We start from the raw sequence: 21,586 nt of genomic DNA, 5'->3' as shown, positions 1-21,586 counted from the left end.
TAAAAAAATATTTTCACTACATTTTCTACTCTGCAGGATACTAATTACTAGGTTAGGACACAGTTGCATAGCTGTTGTAGGTCTTCTGTTGCGCAAGCATTCACAGTAAATGCTTGTGGTTTTATAGAGACCCTATTAGAATAAAGACTAAAAAAAACAGCAGGACATCTTCTTAAACTTTTTTTATAGTGGCACGTTTACAAGGGAATGAAACTTCTCTGGAGGAGGGAGGATTAAGATAGTGTTTTGACCTGCTGAAAATAAAAAAACCAGCATTTCTGAATGCTGAAATTTATAGCTAATTAGTGCCTAAAATAAAATACTTGACTTAAATTTTAAAATCATTTACTATGCAGAAGGAGTTTTCTTGTGACTGTATCTGTGGTTAGGACAGCATTGAAAACCTGCTATTTAAAACCATAATGGTTCTTTTGTTACATTAAACTTTTGAACATGTGCTATTCCAGCCACAATATGAAAAAATATTGCATTCTTGTTACATTAACTTTTTGAATATGAGCTATTCTAGCCACAGTATGAAAGAATTAATTTGTTGCAGTGCTTTGATATGATATCTTCTCTTTCTGATAGAATCCACTTCCATTATTGTAAGTGTCATACATTTGTCATGTATGACACTTATTTCTAAAAGTTAACTCCAGGAAGATAGTCCTATAAGTGTGTGACACAATAGTGCTACTTCCTTGGAATCTGTCGTGCTGTTAATTTAGACCTTTGATTTAAATTAAGAAAATTCATCTTCTGTGGTATACAAAAATCCAAAACAAGCAATAGCTCCATAAAGAAGCCAGTCTTTGTCCTCTTTGGGTCATAACGGTTTTTCAAGGGTCTGAGCAATCTTGCTCACACCCGGTATTGGAAGCCCAGACCCCGGGCCCTGGAAAAGAAAGCTAGCACTTAGTTTACATCACCAGTTCTTTATGTTACCTTTGTCCATAGCCTTTTTCTTTACTCTGTTAGTCTCAGCTTTGCTCCTGGGACTTGACTGCTTTTGGGTATTTAGCTTAAAATCATTTCTGTCCTCCCCAGTTCCCCTACCTTCCCCTGCTCCCTCCCCCCCATCCCCAAGGTTTGTAACAGAGTCCATAGAATTTTCTTCTCTCGTTCTTTGTCCACCTGCCTCCTAGGCTAGCTTCCCAGACCTGTCATCTCCTTAGTCCTTCTGTGTTTCCTCCACAGGAGAACCTCTTCCCTCAGGTGTCTCCAAAGAACATGAGGAACATAAAACATAAGAATGGCCGTACTGGGTCAGACCAAAAGTCCATCCAGCCCAGTATCCTGTCTACCGACAGTGGCCAATGCCAGGTGCCCCAGAGGGCGTGGACCTAACAGGTAATGATCAAGTGATCTCTGTCCCGCCGTCCATCTCCATGGCTGGTGCTTCATCATCATAGGTACTACAGAATTGGCATTCTGTTAGTGTCCTTGCAGACGGTCAGGTGTGCAAACCTGGAAAATTTTTAACTCTCCTTTATTTAAATTCTCATTCTTATGTTTGCATTAGGAAGTTGGTCTTCCCTCCCACGGAGGGAATTTCCTGTGTACATGAAAAAGTACAAAACAGAAGTGAAAAGTACCTCAAGCTTCCGAACCTGTCCCCCACCCCTCACTTCCCCCATCACAGACAGTCTTGCAGCTCTTTCTACACCCCCACACAGTGACATCATCTACTCAAAGAGTAGTACCTATAAATTAATAACAGCATCTTGAAAATCACTAGGGAAAGACAAAATTAAATATCTCTCTCACACACACAAAATATTTCCCTGTGTATTATTAAATTGCCAGTTTTCTATTAGACATTCTCCGGATTAGTATGCAGTTGGTCCCTGCTCTAAGAAACTTTAAGATAAAGTTAGTATTCATCCCATAATTTTTTTTTCTTCAGTTTGTATGAGTCCATTTCAGGCAGGGACTCTAGAATTGTGTGTAATTTTAGAATTAAGTTGTGATACGTACTTAATAACTTAGAATTCTGGAAAATCCTCTATTTATAACCCTACGGTTGGACAAGGAATTGCCCTTAGTTAGGCGTGGGTGAGCAGTATATGTTCATATTATGAGAGGGATACCATGTGTATCATGGCAAACTGAAAAGCCATGTAAGATGAAGCCTTGATGTTATATCCAACTACATATCCTTGTTTTCTTACAAAAGGGGTTTAAAATTGCCAAGAGTCACCTAAATAAAGGTTTCAGAGTAGCAGCCGTGTTAGTCTGAATCCGCAAAAAGAACAGGAGTACTTGTGGCACCTTAGAGACTAACAAATTTATTAGAGCATAAGCTTTCATGGGCTACAGCCCACTTCTTCAGATGCATATGATAAATTCGTTAGTCTCTAAGGTGCCACAAGTACTCCTGTTCTTTTCACCTAAATAAAGAAAATCAGAGGGATAAATACGAGAGAGAGAGAGAGAGAGAGAGAGGAGATATTTAAATTCAGCACCAGTGTAGACACAAGAACAAGTGACTATAAACTGGCCATCAATAAGTGTTGGCCAGTGAAATTAGGCAAAGGTTTCTAACCATCAGAGAAGTAAAGTTCTGGAACAGCCTTCCAAGGGGAGCAGTGGGGGTTAAAAACCTAACTGGCTGAGCTTGATAAGTTTATGGAAGGGATGGTATGATGAGATTGCCTACACTGGTATGTGGTCCATTGTCGACTGCCAGTAGCATAAATCCCCAACTGCTGGAGACATGACACTAGATGGGGAGGTACCTGAGTTACTACAGAGAATCTTTGCTAGGTATCTTGCGCACATGCTCAGGGCTCATAAGAATGGCCCTACTGGGTCAGACCAAAGGTCCATGTAGCCCAGTATCCTGTCTTCCGACAGTGGCCAGTGCCAGGTGCCCCAGAGGGAATGAACAAAACAGGTAATTATCAAGTGATCCATCCCCTGTCTCTCATTCCCAGCTTCTGGCAAACAGAGGCTAGGGACACATTCCTGTCCATCCTGACTAATAGCAGTTGATGGACCTATCATCCATGAATTTAGTTCTTTTTTGAACCCTGTTATGGTCTTGGCCTTTACAACATACTCTGGCAAAGAGTTCCACAGGTTGACTGTGTGTTGTGTGAAGAAATACTTCCTTTTATTTGATCGCCATATTTGGGGTCAGGAAGGAATTTTCCCCAGGGACAGATTGGCAGAGATCCAAGGGGGTTTTCGCCTTCTTTTGTAGCATGGGACACGAGTCACTTGCGGGTTTAAATTAGTGTAAATGGTGAATTCTTTGTAACTTGAAGTTCTTAAATCTGATTTGAGGACTTCTGTAACTCAGCCAGAGGCTTGGGGTCTGTTTCAGGAGTGGATGAGGTTCTGTGGCCGGCAATATGCAGGAGGCCAGACTAGATCACAATGATCCTTTCTGACCTTAAAGTCTGAGTCTAATTAAAACCGTTTAAAATGGACATTCTGAATTCTTTTTCATCATCAATCTAGAGAGTAATTTTTCAGCATTACTTGTTGACTACAGAGGGTTTCCCTTGTGATTTAGATAAGACAGTCTTTTCTTGGTGTAACCATGGCTCTTCTTCATGCCATTATCATAGTGTAACGCTGACAGACCCCGGTTGTCGGCGGACCAGATCAAACCTGGGACTTCTGGAGCTTAGTGCGTGAGCCTCTACCGCATGAGCTAAAAGCCAACTGGCTGTTAGCTAAGGCTGTAGAGCAGACTCATTTTATCTCTTTCTTTAAGTGGTCTTGGTGCCACTAGATGAGACAGAACAACGCACCCAGAAGGTTTGTGGGTTACAATAGCACACATCACATTATCCATATTTCCAATGAAAGATTGATACCCTGAAGGAAGACACTAGAATCTAATATCTGAACTTTAATTTCTCAGATAAACAGATTATCCCCTGATGTTTAAGTTGTGACTATTTCTGTCCATCTGTCTTAGCTCTAGAAGAATCTTTGCGGCAACTCCACACTTTTTTCATGGACGATCTAAGGTCTCCCACCTGGTAAGCTGTGTTGTTGGCTCCAGTTCAGTGCATCTGTTGAAGTTGCCTTCTTCAATGCTGTTTCTTGGAGAGACCATCTACTCTCTATCATCATGTGGGAAGTGGCAATTCCAGAATTCTTTCCCAATGAATCCTTGTATCAGCCATGTACCATAGCTTCCTCTGACCCTGTATGTTCAGCAATCCTTAATAAGTGGTTAATAAAACATCTAGCATCAGATATTCAACTTTAAAAATCTTTTTGCTATTTAGAAAATGTAAATGTCTGATTTTTCTCCACAAAAATAATTGATAACACAAATTATATGTCAGTTGTTGCTAACCCTTTTCTGCAGAGGGCAGACTCAATTCTATGAAGTGATTTCACTTAGGAAATAGCCAGAGTAGAAAGCAATGGCTTAGTTTTGCCTGGAGATTAATTTAACAAAATAATGAAACTTTTAAGCCATTTTAAATTATTTTAATTGTTCATAAAATTATGACCTTTTAAAACATAAAAATTACTTGGCTGCCATAATACACAGAAAAAAGTTGGTAACTCTCTTCTCAATTTTCAACATTATCATCTTTTTTCCAACATGTGTATGCACTGCTGATGTTTGTATATTCATGGGATGGTGTGTTGTTGGGTATATTGTCTCATAGTATTGCTTATTTAAGATTAATTCTAGGCCATGACATTCAATTGAACGTTTTGTAACCACGTATGTCTTGGGTGATGTAATTGATCACTTTGAAATCTAAGAAACCCTATAATTTTGTAAAACTTACTGTTACTAAACATGATTTCATTAAAACACACAGAAAGCAGACTGGCAAAACTTGTGCATTCACACATTTCCTCACATTGCTTTTGTCTAGTGAAGAAGAAAATGCTTTTAGGGAAGTTAGGAAATGGCCCCAATGAATAACTACCAACGAGTTTATTATGGCTTGATTTCATCCTCTGCCTAAATACTGTTGATGGTTATAATCTGTCATTTTCTGAATTCAGGACCAACAGGTGGAGCACTCTCTCCCTTGGAACATCTTTTATCACTCTAGCGATCCTTTCTTACTGCATTAATGGCTTTACTAAGTAGTAGAGGTAGCTGCAACCATTCCTTGGTGGAAGGGAAGTTTAATGTGATGCCCTTGAAGGGGGAGACATGAAGTAAAAGGGAGAGGGAGATATAAACATCGTACACCCACTTGCATCAAAAAGGTTCTCAAACACAAAATGAAGAGTCTGACTCTCTGGCCCAAAAATTGTGTGGTGGGGTAGGGAGTAGAGGGGTTACAAACAGAATTGAAAGAAAACAATTTTTTTGAATGTCCTCTTCCCCTCTATTGTTGGTTATGCACACAGCCTCATGTGGTACACAGAAGCTTTCTTTTGTAATAGAGCTTTCCTCACTGGTATCTGATTATTTTACTACATGGTTTCAAGGGCTTGCCTTTCAAGCACCCACATAGTACCAGACAGGTTGATTTTGGAGTGTCAGGTTTTTTTTCTTGTGTCAGTTTGTCAGGGAAATAGAAAAGATTGGGATAAGGCTGAAGTCTTTCTTCAGGATAATTTTCTGAGTAAACCCACTCCCCACATGTTGGTTATCAATGGTAGTAAGATTTTTATTTCTGCTGGGAAGTGTTTTTTTTGTTTTATGTCCTTACCTACAGCATGGTAGGGGAAGGTAAGAGGGTTCCAAAAGTTACTTAGGGCAATGATTCTAAAACGGTCATAATATCCCTCCCAAACACCGTCTTCTTGGTCCTTCCACTGAAACTTTAGAAAATTATATGTAAATAGAGTAGCCTGTTCAAATTTCATTTTTTTATTTTTAAAGAGGTGTTTTGGTCCTAGCTATTTCGATTGGGGAAAAGCAGAATTATTGATTGACTACTAAGTTGAAGTTGATTATTTTATTAAATGGTTCTACTTTTGAAGAATTCTAGGTAGAAAGAATGTCATGTCCCTCTTGCTTTCACTTGCAGAGGGTTTGGTGTCCTTTCACATATGGTTATAGTCAGAAGAGTGACAGTGTATGAAAATGACACCTTCATATTCAACGGTTGTGCTCTCTCAGTGTAGTCAGTCTCTCTATCTATCTTATCTTGGTGACAAAAATATTTGAAACTATTTACCACACCTATAGGAGAATGATCTAGATTCTGCTTTGGCTCATGCATCATAAACAGAATTGTTAATTAAATTCCAGCTGCAAGATCTTTATTAAATTTAATGATGGATGAGCCAGAAGGAACACAGCTTGTCTTTGAAATTTCAGTTTGAGTTTGCAGTACTGGCTCTTGCAAGGGGGTGGGGAGGAACTCTCTCAGGAAGTTACTGTAAAAAATAGAGTTGTATTTCCACCTTGATAGTTTAATTTTACCTCCGTCACAGAGAGAATTTAAGACTTCACTATACTTGCAAGGGTAATCAGTTATATAATCATATTTTCACATATTCTCAAGTTTTCTAGATATTATACCTGGGATGTCACTGCCCTTTTTTGAGGTTGTCTTTAGTAGACTAGTTCTGCCTTCTTTAAAGTGCAGAACTTTATTTGTTATTGTTTTAGTATTTCAATACAAATGCGAGATAGACAAATGATACTTTAGCTCCAAGTTATATTCAAACAATATAACGTTATTACACTATGTGTAAATATCACAAGGGTTAACACATTTCACTGCCACATAGCTTTGTGTTCTGTAATCCCCATATATTTTAAATGTCTGTCCAAAGTTGGGAGGAAAGCAGCAAAACAGAGTCTAGTCAGGCAAGTCACCAACACACTGAAACAATACAGCTAAAGTACTCCTAACTTCTAGCAGAATAAAACTTTATTATCCAGATTTTACTCCTACAAGACACTTGCTTAAAAGCTGCAGATTCATTGTTCTTGTTAATCTTAGGCCTGGTCTACACTTACTGTTAGGCTGACCATAGCTACAGCACTCAAATGTGAAAAATTCACATGTTCAGCTGACCTAACTCCTGATGTGTTCTTCCATTGACCTAGTTACTGCCTCATGGGGAGGTGGATTACCTAAATCTGTGGAAAACCCCCTTCCATTGCTATAGCAAGTATCTGCATTACAGTGCTACAGCGACATAGCTGTGGTGCTATAGCAGTGCTGCTGAAGCACCCATAGAAATGGCCTTAGTTAACAATTGATCATTTTTTTGTTTTTCGTTTTTTTGCAACACCAATCTAAGATTTATAGCAAACTTGTAGCTACTTTCTTCTTGGAAAGCTCTCCCTCACCTTCTCCAGCTCTGTTGTGAGAGACTGTGTGGAAATATCGAACAAATTTTTTGTTTCCTTCAAATGTTAAGTCTCTCTTTTGAGATGCTGCTAAGATTCTCTGTCTTCTCTTTCTTTGAAATTGTAGCAATAACTGTATTTTATTTTGTTTGCTGTAACTGATCCGTTGGTAGGGAAGTAGTGGTTGCAGTAGTGGTGATGAAATTCCCTGTTGTGGGGCGTAGGTAAGCATAAGAGCACAAAAGAATGATCACCCTTTCCTACTTAGTTGAGCAGTGGGTAGAAGTCTCTCAAAAGTGGATTGTGAGCATCCTGATCCAGAGCCTAAAAGATTGTTTAAGAGGGTCAGAAATGCTCAGGAAAAAAAAAAAAGTCCTTTTAAGGTTAGCAAGATTGGTTTAGTCTTGCAAAAGCCTTCCTCCTTGGTAATGACACTATTGCAAGCTCAGTTTAGTCCTTTACCACTTCCTTGTTGGGTCATTCATAGTTTCTCTTCATAGTGTGTAGTGCTGGCATTGCATGGAATGATGGCAGTTAAAAGAAATTCATTATGGCTCAGGATTTTGTGTGATTCGTACGAGACACCTTCCATGTGAGTATAAGATTAAAGTCTATTACTGTCTTCCACTTCAGGGATGGAAGGTATAGTTAAGAACAGGAACCTCTGTCCTGTGAAAACAGGAGTGGTTCGGACATTGAAAACAAGATAGAACAAAACCTCATATTACACTGTAGAGAACAACCAATCCCACACTGGCAGGAAAGTTGCCTAAATAGCCTAATAGTAGGTCTCTTTCATTTCTAACTTCTGTCTGTTTATGACTCTTTAGTAGTATAGCAACAGGAGCAAACACATAATATATTGAGAAGGTTTATTTAATTTAAATTAACTCCTACTGCAATTTAGAAACTGCTGCTATAGTCTGAACTCCACTATGCAGTTTTGGTCAGAAAACGACTGTAAAAAATGGTCCTTCTGACTCAGTCTGTCTGCTTCTTCTTTATATTCACAGTTTCATCGTCTGAAAAATAAGTTTTTACTCCAGTTAGCACTGTAGAGTTAGTACAGCTTTGGGAGAGTGAGCAGGATTATTTTCTGAGAAATAACTAAATTCACTTGCAAAATCTCTTACTGATTGTGATATGTGGATCAGGCCATATCTACATTATAGGTGGTACAGTAGCACTGCTATTCCACTTAGGTGATGTAGTATAGACTGTTCCTACAGCGATGGAAGGGGTTTTTCGACCACTCCAAGTAGCTAGGTTAATGGAAGCATTCTTCTATTGATCTATCTACACTGGTGATTAGGTCAGCATAGCTACAGCGTTCAGGAGTGTAAATTTTTCACACCCCTGAGTACTGTAACTATGTCAACCTAACTTTTTAAATGTGGACCAGGCCTCAAGAGAGAACAGAACATGACTTTGAGGTCCCAGAGGAAGTTTACAGGGCTGGCAGTTAGAAAAAACATCAACTTGTAAGTTGAGCAAATTAGGTAGCAGTCATTGAGATCCATTAAATACGTAACACTATGATATCACTCCAGAGTATGACCAACTGTTAAATTCACTGATCATTTCAATGGCTAATTTTCTGAACTATTTGTATACATTTTACCTCTTGCTATTTCTATTTCGTCCCTTTTTTGGTGGATAAAGATATTTCAGACTAGAGCCTTACATTGAACATTCCCAGTGTAATCACAATAGCTGAGCCAAATTATATTGTGTTTTAGGGACTGAGATTCTGTTGGCATGCTGATTTTTCAAGCTGATATCTCTTTCAGTTGCTGAGGTAAGTGTCTGAAAGTCTGCAGTTTGCACTGAGCTTTTCAGTCAGCCTTATTAATTCATGAGGGGTTAATACAAAATGCAGTAGCATTTCTGATAAAAAGGTATCTTTAAAAATTACTCCTTTTATAGCGTGTTAGAATAAACATGTTAAATTCTGGTTTTCATTGCATTCTGTTTTTTTGTATTTATATTCATTTTATATTAACCTTTCATAGATTTGAGATAATTAGAATAGTGCAGCCTATAACAGCAGAAAACTACGGTACCATTTGAATACATGAAAAGTATCTTCAGATTTATGGTCAGGCACATTGTTGTCCTTAGACAAGTTATCATACTGGCTTTCTTGGTTTCTTTATTTATCCTTGTGGCAGAATTGCATGAGTTTTAGTTGGATTAAAATGCTAACCGCTTTAGGTTGGACTGTAGCTTGTGTTCCTTGGAATTAGGTAGCAAAGTTGTGATAACTTACTAGCTGAGTTTTTCTTCCAAATGCAAAATGACACTTTTGTATAAGTGAGCTTGTTTACTCTTGTAAACTGTTTAAAAGTTAACCTACTTATTAAAACAGAACAACAATGCAGCATTGCAACTGTGGCTGCCTCTGTTTTCTTTCTGTGGGGATTGGAAAAGAGAGAAGACAGCGATGAAAGAATGGTGGGAGGATGAAAGAGGGTAAGAAAAGGGAGAGAGAGAGTTTCTAATTGAACAAGTGATTTCCAGTGAGAGGGCGTGACTAAGTGAACCAGCGCTCTCCTCTTGTATTTATGTGAGCTTTATTTGGTATAGTGCCAAAAGTGTGTATAGTGCTGTACAATAGGAGACTTGTTTCAAACAAGTAGCACGTTCTCTGTTTTGAGGACTTGCCGTCTGTGAACATAGTCTGGTATACTACAGGACCATGCCATACAAAGATATAATGGTGCATGGTCAGTGGAATTCATCATGGAACAGGTGGGTTTTTAAGAAAGTTTTGAAGGACAGTTGAGGAATTTTCTGTATATTGATTTGGGGGGGAGGAGGGACTGTTTTATTCTTTTACTTCTGGACTTCCCAAAGAATCATGTTGAAGTTAGGCCGTCCAGCACTCCTCCTCCAAAGGGGGAAGAGCAGCTGAAGTGACATTGGAGCACAGGGGTAGGAGATGTCATGCCTTTATTCACTTTCAGTTACTCAGATACCATTAGGTTGGTGCAGTTTTTTAATTCTTGTATCTGTTTCTGTAGCTTGGGCAGCAAAGAGTGTATTTCAGGTCAGCAGTAATGAAGCAAGCTAGCTGCAGTATGAGCGTGGGTGCAGATGTTGCAGTTCATTTTAAAAGTGGCTGAGGCTAACTAATGACGTGCCTTTGTTATCGTTTGTCTTGACTGTTGCTAAATGTGTTTATATGACTACTAGAGCAGTGGGGCCCCAATCCAGATCGCAGCCTCTAAATGCTTGCAGCATATAAATAATAAATGTCTGCAGTGTCATGGTGGCTGAAAGCGATTTTATCAGGGTATGCGCATACCTTGCATGGGCTGAGGCAGGAGGGGTGACCTTGTGAACTCTTAGATTTGTGTTGACTGACAGACCCAGACCCTAAAGGCTGTGCTTATGATATAATTGTACTGGCAGGGGCTAGGGCAGCAAGATCATTTTTTCCAAGAACAGTGCCAATTCTTCAGATGCAAAGTACCTTTGCAACACCGTTTATTTTATCAGGCTGTCTGTCAGCATAAGCAGGCATTTTGTGAAAAGAAAACTTTTCATTTTGCAGAGACTCTACCGAGCATTTTAAACAAATGAGCCCTTTTAAAAATATTCATTACTGTGGTACAGTGGATCTGCATAATTTTCTGTGGTTTCTGCATAGAACTGAGCTGCTGCTCCAGCAGCATTTTTATTGAGGAAATGACACAGAGACAACTTTTGAAGCCATATTTAAGTGAGAGGAAGCAGCAAAGGGCATCCTAAAATGTTTAGGATGTGAGCAAGCTGAGGAATTTTAAGATTCCTTTCCCTCAGAGGTTACCCAGACTAATAAGCAGGAGTTGGAAACTTTCACAGCTTTTATTAACTTAGGCTGCAATGGCCTCTAAAGTTCTGATAATCAGTAAAAGTTAACTTAAGAGGGAAGGTTGGGGATGAGAGCAGCCAGTGCACTTAAAAATTCTAAAGAATTGATTTATGGAATCATAGAAATTAGAGAGAAAAGACCCATCAAATAATCTAGTCTCTCTCTTTCTCAGTGCAGGATTGTTCCCTAAAGTAATACATGTTTCTGGTATTTTGTCCAGTTTAGCATCAGATGTCCCTATCAATGTAGCTTCCACCATATCCCTTAGGGAAGCTCCTCTATAGTATAATAATATTAAAATTTTTCTGGTTATTCAACTTACATTTTCCTTTTTAGAAACTAGGATTTTTCTATTGAAGGTGCCTTCTATTCCCTGAATTTTAGAAAATTCTAACAAATTGTAATACCAATGAACATTTAATTGAGTGTCAAAGCACTTGATTGTCAATTATCCTTTTGCTCCATGTCTCATGCAACATTTGGAATAATAAAGTATGAAATGCCTTAATATTTCAATTAAAAAAATTCAAAATATGCATATTGGGGCATATGGCATCTTAATAGGTTTTGTTTATTTGCATATTAAGTGACAACAAATCTCAAATATCAACTGGCTCCCTAGTTCCTGGGATAGCTTCTAAAAAATAACCTGCTTCCATTTTTTTAACTGCGTTGGTGGCAGTTTGTTTGTTTTTAAGCCTGAAGCGCATGGCTTTTATGTGTGGTAGATTTTTAGCTTTGGGAAACTGCAGAACGCTACCTGCTCAAATACAGATCTCAAATCAGGGTCTCAACAGCACATTGCATGTTATTTGATGTTTCTTGACACCTGGGTCAGGTGTCTAGTCTAAAATCTAGTCTAGTACAAACCAAATACCCAATTCAATCAACATCATCTGACAACAATCAAATATTGAAAACTGTGAGTCAACAACTCAGGTTAAATACACAATTGTGACACTGAGTTTCATAGAAGTGATTGTGGTGTTATACAAGAGGTCAGACTTGATGATCACAATGGTTTTAAATCCATGAAAATCATTCATGAATATGCACCCACAGAATGGAAAAAAATCATGAATGGATAAGGTTGTCTCTTAGGAGATTTTGTTTTTGTTTCTGAGGACATCACTACATGGGGGGATTACAGTTGTTTTGGTGATGTGCAGACAGCAATGTTACCAGTGTTTACGGTCACGTAGATCTTCACAGCCTTAAACAACATAGGAAAATATATACTTTACAAATTATTAATTTAATTACAGGATAGAGAAATCCCAGATGCTTAAGATTCATGTTTCTATCTTTGGTTCCTGTCACCATGGTTCCCTAGCACCTAAGTCACTGATGTGTTAAGTACCAGTATATGCACATCTGTAAGTACAGAACTAGTATACTATATACTATATATCTATATAGTGTGTATATCTATATATACTATATAGATATTAAGCTTCTGAAGCCTGGATCATACTCCATATTTAAGGTTTTTACATATTGCTTCCAAGTTCTTATGAAAAGTATAACCAAGGGAACATAGGAGGATGGCAGTGTTATGGTCATTACACTATACATTGGCATTTACAAATTTAAGATGTTGACAACTATATATGCAAACCTCTTAGAGCCCTTAAAGTCCTTGATCCAAAATTAAACAACTTAGGGGGCCACATCTGCATACCATTGGCATTGGCTATGCAAACTTCTGCAGTATCAGGCCCAAATTGTGAACTATAGTAAAAAAAAGATTTGAGGCTGATGTCTCTATAGGGTTAGAGTTAAGGTTATTTTAGTTTTGCAGACAGTTTTTGCACTCAGGATATATGTAAAGTTTGATTTAATTAAAAGTCTTGTTAAGCAGAAATTGGTTTTTAATATTTGCTTTTTCAGTGATGTGTGTTGAGTGATGTGTTCGGTGTGGAATTGCAAGTAGAAAAACTTGACTACAAGTTAAACTTTTTCTGCATTATACCATTTGTCTATCCTTGCTAGTGTTTGCAACCCCTCCCAATTTTGTATAACCAGGAATTTAATGAGTATACTCCTATTTTCAGAAGTACTAATATTTTAATAACTAGCTGAACTCTGATGGCAAAACATAGTCCCCTCTCTAACACCTCCATTCCTTTTCAGTTTGATTCATTGCGCTTTATTATTAGCCAGTTTTAATTCCACATGATGATGTCACATCCAGACTAATTTGAATATATTTTCAGGATTTCATGGGACTCTGTCCTTTATTAAAATCCATATATATTACATCTGTTGCATTCCCATATTCAGTAATTCTGTAATTATATATTTTTATAAAAAAATGGCACTCCTCTTACTCAGTGATAATTAAATTTTACCTGAGAGAGACCAGAAGAAAGACAAAATATGTAAAGGAGAAGTAGAGTCCCAATATGGCTGTTTGAAAAATAAAGATTCCAGAAGATGCAGCTTTTGCTCAAGGCAATTATTTGGTGAAAAAAATATTACTTCCCATACAAGTTTCATAAATATAATACTGACTAGGCAACTGTGAATTTCATTCTCTGCATTTCTTTTTAATTGAACCTTGTGCCAGTAGCAGTACTTTAAGCAAAATTTATAAAAATACTATTAGTAAAGTGAATTTTACCATTGCAAATGTGAATATGTAGGGTACAAGGGTCATCAGTAGACAAGAACAGGACTCAGAACAACATAGCAACACAATATATACTTTTTAAAAATATGTTTTGTTTATATTGTGGTAGCGCTGGTAGGTCCAAGTCAGGATCAAGGCCTCACTGTGCTAGGTGCTGTACAAACATACAAGAAGACATGATGCCTGTCCAAAGATCTTACAATCTAAAAAAACCCACAAGTGACTTATAAAATGTTGTGGGGAGAGAGAAAACATGAAAGTACAGTGGTCAGACTGATTTTGTTAGTTCCTTTAAAAAAGTAATAATAGAAACTTCCCTCCAACTGCTCTCAACCAAGCTGAAGTTATTTATTATTGTTTCACTTTTTCAGATTTAACTGTGACAATGTTTGTGTCATATGGTTTATAAAATAATCACACCTGTCAGCTGAGAAACTTGGTTTTTAAATGAAGGATTAAAAGTCATCTTGTATGCTAAAGCAGTAACCAGAACGTCACCCAAAGTTCATTGGAATGCCAGTCCCCATAGTTTCCCTTTAGGTTTCCCTTGGTGTACTACCCATTTGCAGAAATGAGCAAAAAATGCTCTATTTTCATGCTCCCAAGTCTGCGAAGTTGCCTTCCTGCTTACCCTTGCTGCTCTGGTAGATGCCAGAAATTCTATTACTTCCTTCTTTGCTGATCCCCCATAGAGTGTATCAAAACTCCTCCACTAATTTTTATGAAAATCTAGAATCCTGTTCAAGGTTCTCTGTCTTTCAAGCGTTACTCTCCTCTAGCAGTAAAAACCAATACCTTCTTTATCCCTATGTCCTCCACGTAGGGTCTCGTTCTTTTAGCTGCCTTGCTCCAGTAATGAGTACACACTTCACAGGGCTCACCTTCTGTAACTCCTGAGTAGAGTGGAATCAGTCCCCTACTCCATGCAATTGATTGACATCTAAAAGAGTGAGAATCCTCACTTGATAAACACATTTAGGAATTGTCATATTGAATCATCTAAGTCTAGTATCTTATTTCTGACAATCACCAGTGCCAAATGCTTTAGAAGAAGGTGCAAGAAACCTTGCACTAGGCAACAGGATAACTTTTCTCAAGGGAAGTTTCCTCCTAACCCCAAATCTGAAGGGTAATGCCATCTCTAAGCATCTGTCTGAAATATTGCAAAAATCTCTCTTTGGCTCATGAAAAGTTGTTTGAATCCTCTAAAGATATTCTGTAGTATAGACAATCCCTGCAATACTAGCCACGTTTTAATGCGTCGGTGGTTTGAGATTTTTACAGTTAAAACAAGAGTTCATTTCACTATTCAGTGGCTTATATAGTGAATTTGATTGAACCTAATTTGTCCCTAATTTGATCTGATTTGTGCCTGAAGTTTAATTGCTAGCGCAAAATTTTCTGCTGTTCAATTTTGTGGATGAAAATTTTGTGGGCAGAAATTGTACCAGTCATATTCTGTGCCTTTTTGAACATCTGCTTCATGCTTTCTGTGTAGAGCTGATTGCACATTTTTCATCAGCATGTTTTTTTCTTACAAAAATGTCATTTTTGTAGAAAATTTCAATTTTGCCAAAAATTTCAGGGTTTTTTTTTTTTCATTGGGGAAAATCAAAATTACTGCCTGCCTGGAAGACTCTCGTTAATTTCACATTCTGCAAGTGAAATTGACAAAAGCTGTCCCTGAGGGCTGGTGTGGCAGAGACCCCAGTGCTCTGCCTCCACCCATGAAATTGATGAGAGCACACACACACACCCTTGTTCAGATAGTTGAATTTTCCAGGCAGGTGGCCAAAAAAAATAGTTTTGGTTCTCCCAAAAATGGATTTAAAAAAAAACATTTCCAGTGAGTAATTCTGCTTTTTTGACATTTTGTACTAGTTTAGGGCAATTTTTTTCTTTTGAAAAAAAAACAACAAATTTTTCATGGAATGGGATTTCCATGTTTTGGCCAGCTTTACTTCTGGGAAGGAAGCAGGGCTTTTTCCTTTTGAATTCTCTTCACAAGGATATTCAGAGATTTTTACAGCCACTAGAAAATATTTGCATAATCTGGTTTGATCTCTTTAATAACACAGGCCAAAGAAATTAGTAACCCAGTAATTTCTGCATCAAGCCCCTTAACTTTGTTCGACCTACAGCATATCTTTTAGAAAGAGGTCTAGATATTTGCTATAATATGTTTCTGGCTCCTTTGTGGGAAGACAAGACATTTTGTTCTATTTTACTTCAGAGTTTCTGCATTGTTATATTTTGTGTTTTGTTTTGTTTTGTTTTTTCCCAGTAAGATGGGCTGTTTTCTCATTTTTAACTGTGCCTTTATCAGACATTTATTGGGGCTTATTAGCTTAGTAGGCTGCATGTGTGAATTTTGTTTTGTGGTTTCTACCATGCAACTTCCTACACATTATAATATCTAAAATATAAAGTGACAGTATATTTCAGCCCATGTTCATTAGCAGGAAACTTTATGGGAGTCGTTCTTTGTGTCTTGAACTGGGAAGACATAGCAAGTTATTTGTTCGAAATTTGTCTTAGTCTCTCAGGAAGTCTTACTGTATCTATGTATTGGAGAACTAGGACTTGTACATGTGAGGGTCCAAGGAACTCTGGATATGCTAAAACAAGTGAAAATAGATGTTGGTAATGGTATCTCATCACTGGGGTACTGTTCCAGCTCTGTGACATGAAAGTGAGTATAAACCATAAAGAATAGCAGGAATGGGAACGAAAAAAGCAGTTAAGCATTGGTGTTCACGTTTTTGTTATGTCCAGATTGCCCTCGATAAGCTACTAATTTGTGGTACCATTATAATTAGGAATCTTGTTGGAATTCATACATGTGACAAAATTTATTTTCTGTAGTATATCAAAGTTTCATGGGGGAATGTAATTACAACATACCCATTTAATTTTTTATTCATTTTAATTCTTAAACCTGGAGCAGTATAAATGAATAAATTAAATATTGGTTTAAGGACAATTAATGTTGCACTTTGAAGAAGATATGTTTACAATAACATTTCAAATTCCTGAAATCCTCATTTAGTATAATTTAAGGAAAAGTGTAAATATACTGGGGTTATTTCAATACTGAGCTAACTTTCATAGCAGTGTAGGACACATGCCATTACTGGTAAGGGGGGGCCGTGGGAGGAAAATTTTGGGTACCACTGGTCCAAAGGGGGTGGGAAACTTTGCCAGTCGGTTTCACAGATAGTTGCGGACAGCAGAGAGGGAATGGTGAGAATCAAGAATCTTGGGTTCCATTCCAGGCTTTGGAGACAAGTGTATTCTAGTGTGCATGGTCTCTTCTGCCCATTCCCCCCAAGCATTACCACATCTGTCGTGTCCCCTTCAACCTGACCTGTCCCAGTTCTGCCTTCTCCCCACCCTGACTCCTAGTTCCATTCATGTTCTCCTCACCTAGCCAGTCTTAGTCATCACTCTTCAGGATTCTGATCCCAAACTTCATGTCCTTGTTCAGCAAGTCCTAGTCTTACCCCTCCAGACTCCCAGTCCCAGTTTTCTTGCCCACCAGTCCCAGTCTAACCCCCCAACCACCCAGTTCCTTCTTCCTCCCCCTCACAAGGGAGTTGCCTTACCAAGTGGGGGGTCAGTACTAGCATTTTCCCATCTTTTCATGTGCTGTGTATTTATACCTGCCTACTGTATTTTCCATTCCATGCATCTGATAAAGTAGGTTTTAGCCCACGAAAAGCTTATGCCCAAATATATTTGTTAGTCTCTAAGGTGCTACAAGGACTCCTCGGTTGTTGTTTTTAGAGATGGGTTAAGGCAAGGCAATCTTTGAGGCTCTAAGCACACAGCACAGGATAACTCACCAATAACTATTGCATCTGCACCAGTAACCCCAACACCCACTGGAGTGTCAGTAGCACAGAGCCCCCCTTAGAAGTGTGACAGCAGCGGGGGCCCATAAGGGGTGGAGCTTTACCTAGCTATCATATACTGTCTCCAGAAGTTGAGTGGTGTTTGTATAGGGATTCTCAATATTCAGCCTTATTGGGGAACTTTTGCCCTTATCTAGAGATCCCAAAGAAGATGTTACTTCACATCCGCTACACATTATGAAAAATCAGCAAATTAATATAATTAATATTGCAATGCAGTTATGTGTTACCTGCTGTGGAACTGAAGAGTACCTGCAGCAGAATTCAGGTCCATTGTGCTGCTGAGTGCATGGAGCCCTTTATGTTGTTCACTGAACACCAACAGTCTGCTAAGCAGCATATGTGTCCTTGCTACCAGTTAGATACAAACAGTATTTGTTCACATTGCTTTCCAAGCATAAGGCATCCCAAAAGATGTTGCAGACAGTAAATTATATATTAATATTGCTGTGACTGTGACCATTTGTGCATACAAAGCTTTGGACGTTAGAACCTGTTTGTAGTGAGAAGAATATTGGTCATGACGTAGAGGATAGCATCCTCTTTTCCATTTGAAAAATGCCATATGACATTCACCTGTCCATGGACTGCAGGGGACTGAGAACACAGTTGTAGAAAAAGCAACTCGATTTAATATAGGCAGTCACAATTTGGGCTTACAGTAAACAAACATGCACCTACAACCCCAAAAGTATTTGTATTTTAAAAAGATAGCAGCTTAGAGAGTTAATAGTTTGTTCTCTCAGGCTTGATTTTAGCTTTATGTGCTTAGAAAAACCTCCTTTAAGTAGAGGCAGTACCTGTACAAGGTCACACATCTGTTTCAACAAAATCTGTAACTTTCATCAGGAAGTGTACAAAGTGAGGTTGGTTTTGGGATTGACTCAGAATATTGGGGATCAATTCCTGGCTCTACCACAGATCTGTGTGGCCTTGGGCAACTCACTTAATCTCTCTGTGCTTCAGTTCGCTATCTGTAAAATGTGGATGATAATACTTTTTGTCTTATCTAATTAGGCCCTGTTTAGACAAGAAAATTATACCAATTTAAATAGGTTGAGAAACTTAGTTAAATCAGTGGAACTACCTGGTGTGGACACTCCAATATAAGGTGTGTCTTGGAAAGTTCTTCCCCATATTATTATATCATCTGTGTACACTTGTGTGCCATATATATTTTCAAAAATATTTTGTATTGCTTTGTGAAATGCCTCTGGAGCTGAACATAATCCAAAAGGTGATCTTTTAAAACAGTAACATACAAAAGATGTATTAAATGTGAATAGCAATTGACTTTCTTACTCCAGTACTATTTGCCAAAATCTGTTCAAAGCATCTAAAGAAGAAAAGTACAGTATTTTGTTCCTGATATTTGTCCAAATATTTATTCCCTGGTAGATATTTTAAAATGTTCCCTTTTAACATATTAATTTAAGTCTTTGGAATCTAAACATAACCATAAGAATCCATCTTTGTTTTCTACTATTACTAATGAATTCGCCCACTCAGCTGGCTCTCACACTCTTTTAATTATATTTAAATTAACTAACCTTTACAATTCCTTGTGTACCCTATTTCTTAAAGCTAAGGGTATTTTTCTAATTGCATATATGATTGGTTTCTTTGTTTCATTTAACTATTTTATGCATTGTATCTAATTTACCAATGCTAGTGAATAACTCTGTAAATTGATATTATATTTCCAATGTTTCAGAATCCTGAATAGTTTGAATTCTACCAATTAGATTTAGTGCTAAACATGTTTCTAAACCTAAAATAAAAATAACTAGTCCCTTAACTACTACAAAAAACTTATATTTTCTAAATTATCTTTAACTATGACTTGTAATTCACAAATACCTATAACAAGAATTTTTTCACCACTGTAAGTTTGCAAATAAATGTGTAGTTCATTTAATACAGGTTTTTACTTTTAGATATTTTATAATTTCTTCTGAAGTTATATTAACTAGTGCACCTGTATCTGTTACATATGAAATAAATGTACCATTAGTAGATAGTGTACTGTCCAATCCTTCTTGTAGTTCACAGAATGACGCTGTTTCAAAATACCCAGAAACAAATTGTCTTCATGTGTACTATAAACTCTGAATTCCTTATTCAGCATCTTCACTGAGACTTTTGAATTTTGAACTAAGTGTATATTTCTATTTTTTTTTTCTACTTTTATGTTTACAAACTTTTGCAAAAGAATTTTGTTTCTTGCAGATATGACAGGTTTGACCATATGCTGGATGTTGTTTAGGTTGGTGTCTTCTTCCATATCTAGAACATTCTTTCATATGCTCATATTTTTCAACTTTAATATTTTCACTGTTTTCCGCCATAGACTTTTTCTTATTAAGTGTATATTCACATCGGTTTGTTTTCTTTCTAAAATGTGAAATTATTGTTGATTAGATTCAGCAGTTTGGCAAATTCTCACTGCTTTTTCCAGATTTAGATCTGACTCTTCTAACAGTCTTTTTCTTACACTCGTATCTGTTATACCCATCACAATTTGACTGCTTATCATTGACTCATATAGATTCTTGGAAATTACGTTTCTGACTTCTTATCTTTAGATCTGTTAAAAGTGATGCAGAAGTCTCTTCCTACTTTTGATTTCTTGAGTGAAATTGAAATCTTTCGAATGTTTCATTTCTTTTTGGTAAATGGTATTCCTAACATTTTTTAAGACAAACTCATAGTGAGCTCGTTCTCTAACATTAAGCTCAAATGAATTATATAATGAAATTCTTTCAGTACCTGCAGTATTCAAAAAGATGGCAGTCTTTTGTTCATCTTCTTTATGATTAGATCCCTATGTCCTCAAAAATCCATCAAATACTTGTTGAAACCTTTTCCAGTTTTCCACAGCATTTCTCGACATTTTTAGAAATGTGGGAATTCTTAATTGATCCATCTTAGTTCAATCAAACTTGTTTTTCAATTCTCTAACTTTTACTGTAGGTAGTTTTTTAACATCTTTCATTGCTAGCACCTTAACTGTTCTTTTTATTAGCTACATAGCTAACATATATACAAAGCATCTTAACTCAGGTCCATCTATCAGTCTAACCTAAAACCAACTTCTTCCTCCCACTGTCAGCTCCCACACGCTGGAGATTCTGTTCATTCTCTTAAAGCCACAGTAACACCACATAAGACTCTCTTAAACTGAAATAAGAGAGTCTCTGCAAGGGAGTTGCACTGATTTAACTCAGAAAAAACTTGTGTGTGTGTATAGAGAAGGCCTTAGATTGTGATTAGTTAGGGTCAGGAACTTTTCCTTTCTTTGAATAGTACAGCCTCTTGTACAATAAGATCCTGATCAAGATTGCAGTCTGCAAGTGCTACTGTAATATAAATAAGTAAATGAAAGTTTAATAACTGATCTGGTCAGAATATAAATAAATATAAAAATTTGAAATCCACTTTTCTCACCCAGCATTGGACCCTAATCAGGTGATCTTAGTGAGTTGCACTATATAGGTAGCATTGCAACAGAGAACACACTTCTCCACAATGTCATACTGCTTACTCAACTTTCAGGTTCTGCTTCTGTTGGTCAGATGGCATTGGCTAGAGATCGTTCACTAGGGTTACCATACGTCCGGATTTTCCCGGACATGTCCGGCTTTTGGGGGCTCAAATCCCCGTCCGGGGGGAAAATCCCCAAAAGCCGGGCATGTCCGGGAAAATCGGGAGGGAGGGAGGGCTCGGCCGGGCGCACCCCCCGGATCCCGGCCCCGCGCACCCCCCGACCCCGCGACCCCGGCCCGGCCCCGCACCGGCCCCGGCCAAAGAGGCCCCGGCCGAGCCCTCCCTCCCTCCCGATTTTCCCGGACATGCACGGCTTTTGGGGATTTCCCCCCGGACGGGGATTTGAGCCCCCAAAAGCCGGACATGTCTGGGAAAATCCGGACGTATGG

The 21,586-nt window shown here is 37.9% G+C and overlaps 1 protein-coding gene across 7 annotated transcripts in view; it reads left to right on the top strand.

The window, feature by feature from the left end:
- The window catches only part of RBPJ (recombination signal binding protein for immunoglobulin kappa J region), an 83,546-nt gene that overhangs the window by 24,614 nt on the left and 37,346 nt on the right, over positions 1 to 21,586 (top strand). The window contains exons 1-2 of one of the 7 annotated variants that reach the window (XM_034771482.1): positions 7,773 to 7,841; positions 8,989 to 9,047. The exons of 4 other annotated variants lie outside the window; for them this stretch is intronic. Coding sequence is in view for 2 of the 3 variants with exons in the window: in XM_034771480.1 (XP_034627371.1) it covers positions 7,774 to 7,841 (68 nt within the window). In the remaining variant the exon portion in view is untranslated. Of the gene's footprint in view, positions 1 to 7,752; positions 7,842 to 8,988; positions 9,048 to 9,938; positions 10,001 to 21,586 lie in introns of those variants that run through there. 2 more of the 7 variants (XM_034771480.1, XM_034771481.1) reach the window with 2 other exon arrangements.

This window comes from Trachemys scripta, chromosome 5 (genome assembly GCF_013100865.1).
Source record: "Trachemys scripta elegans isolate TJP31775 chromosome 5, CAS_Tse_1.0, whole genome shotgun sequence".
In the NCBI taxonomy this organism is placed as follows: Eukaryota; Metazoa; Chordata; order Testudines; family Emydidae; genus Trachemys; species Trachemys scripta.
Note: the sequence above shows the minus strand (reverse complement) of the source record. Positions and strands in the feature narration are given on the sequence as shown.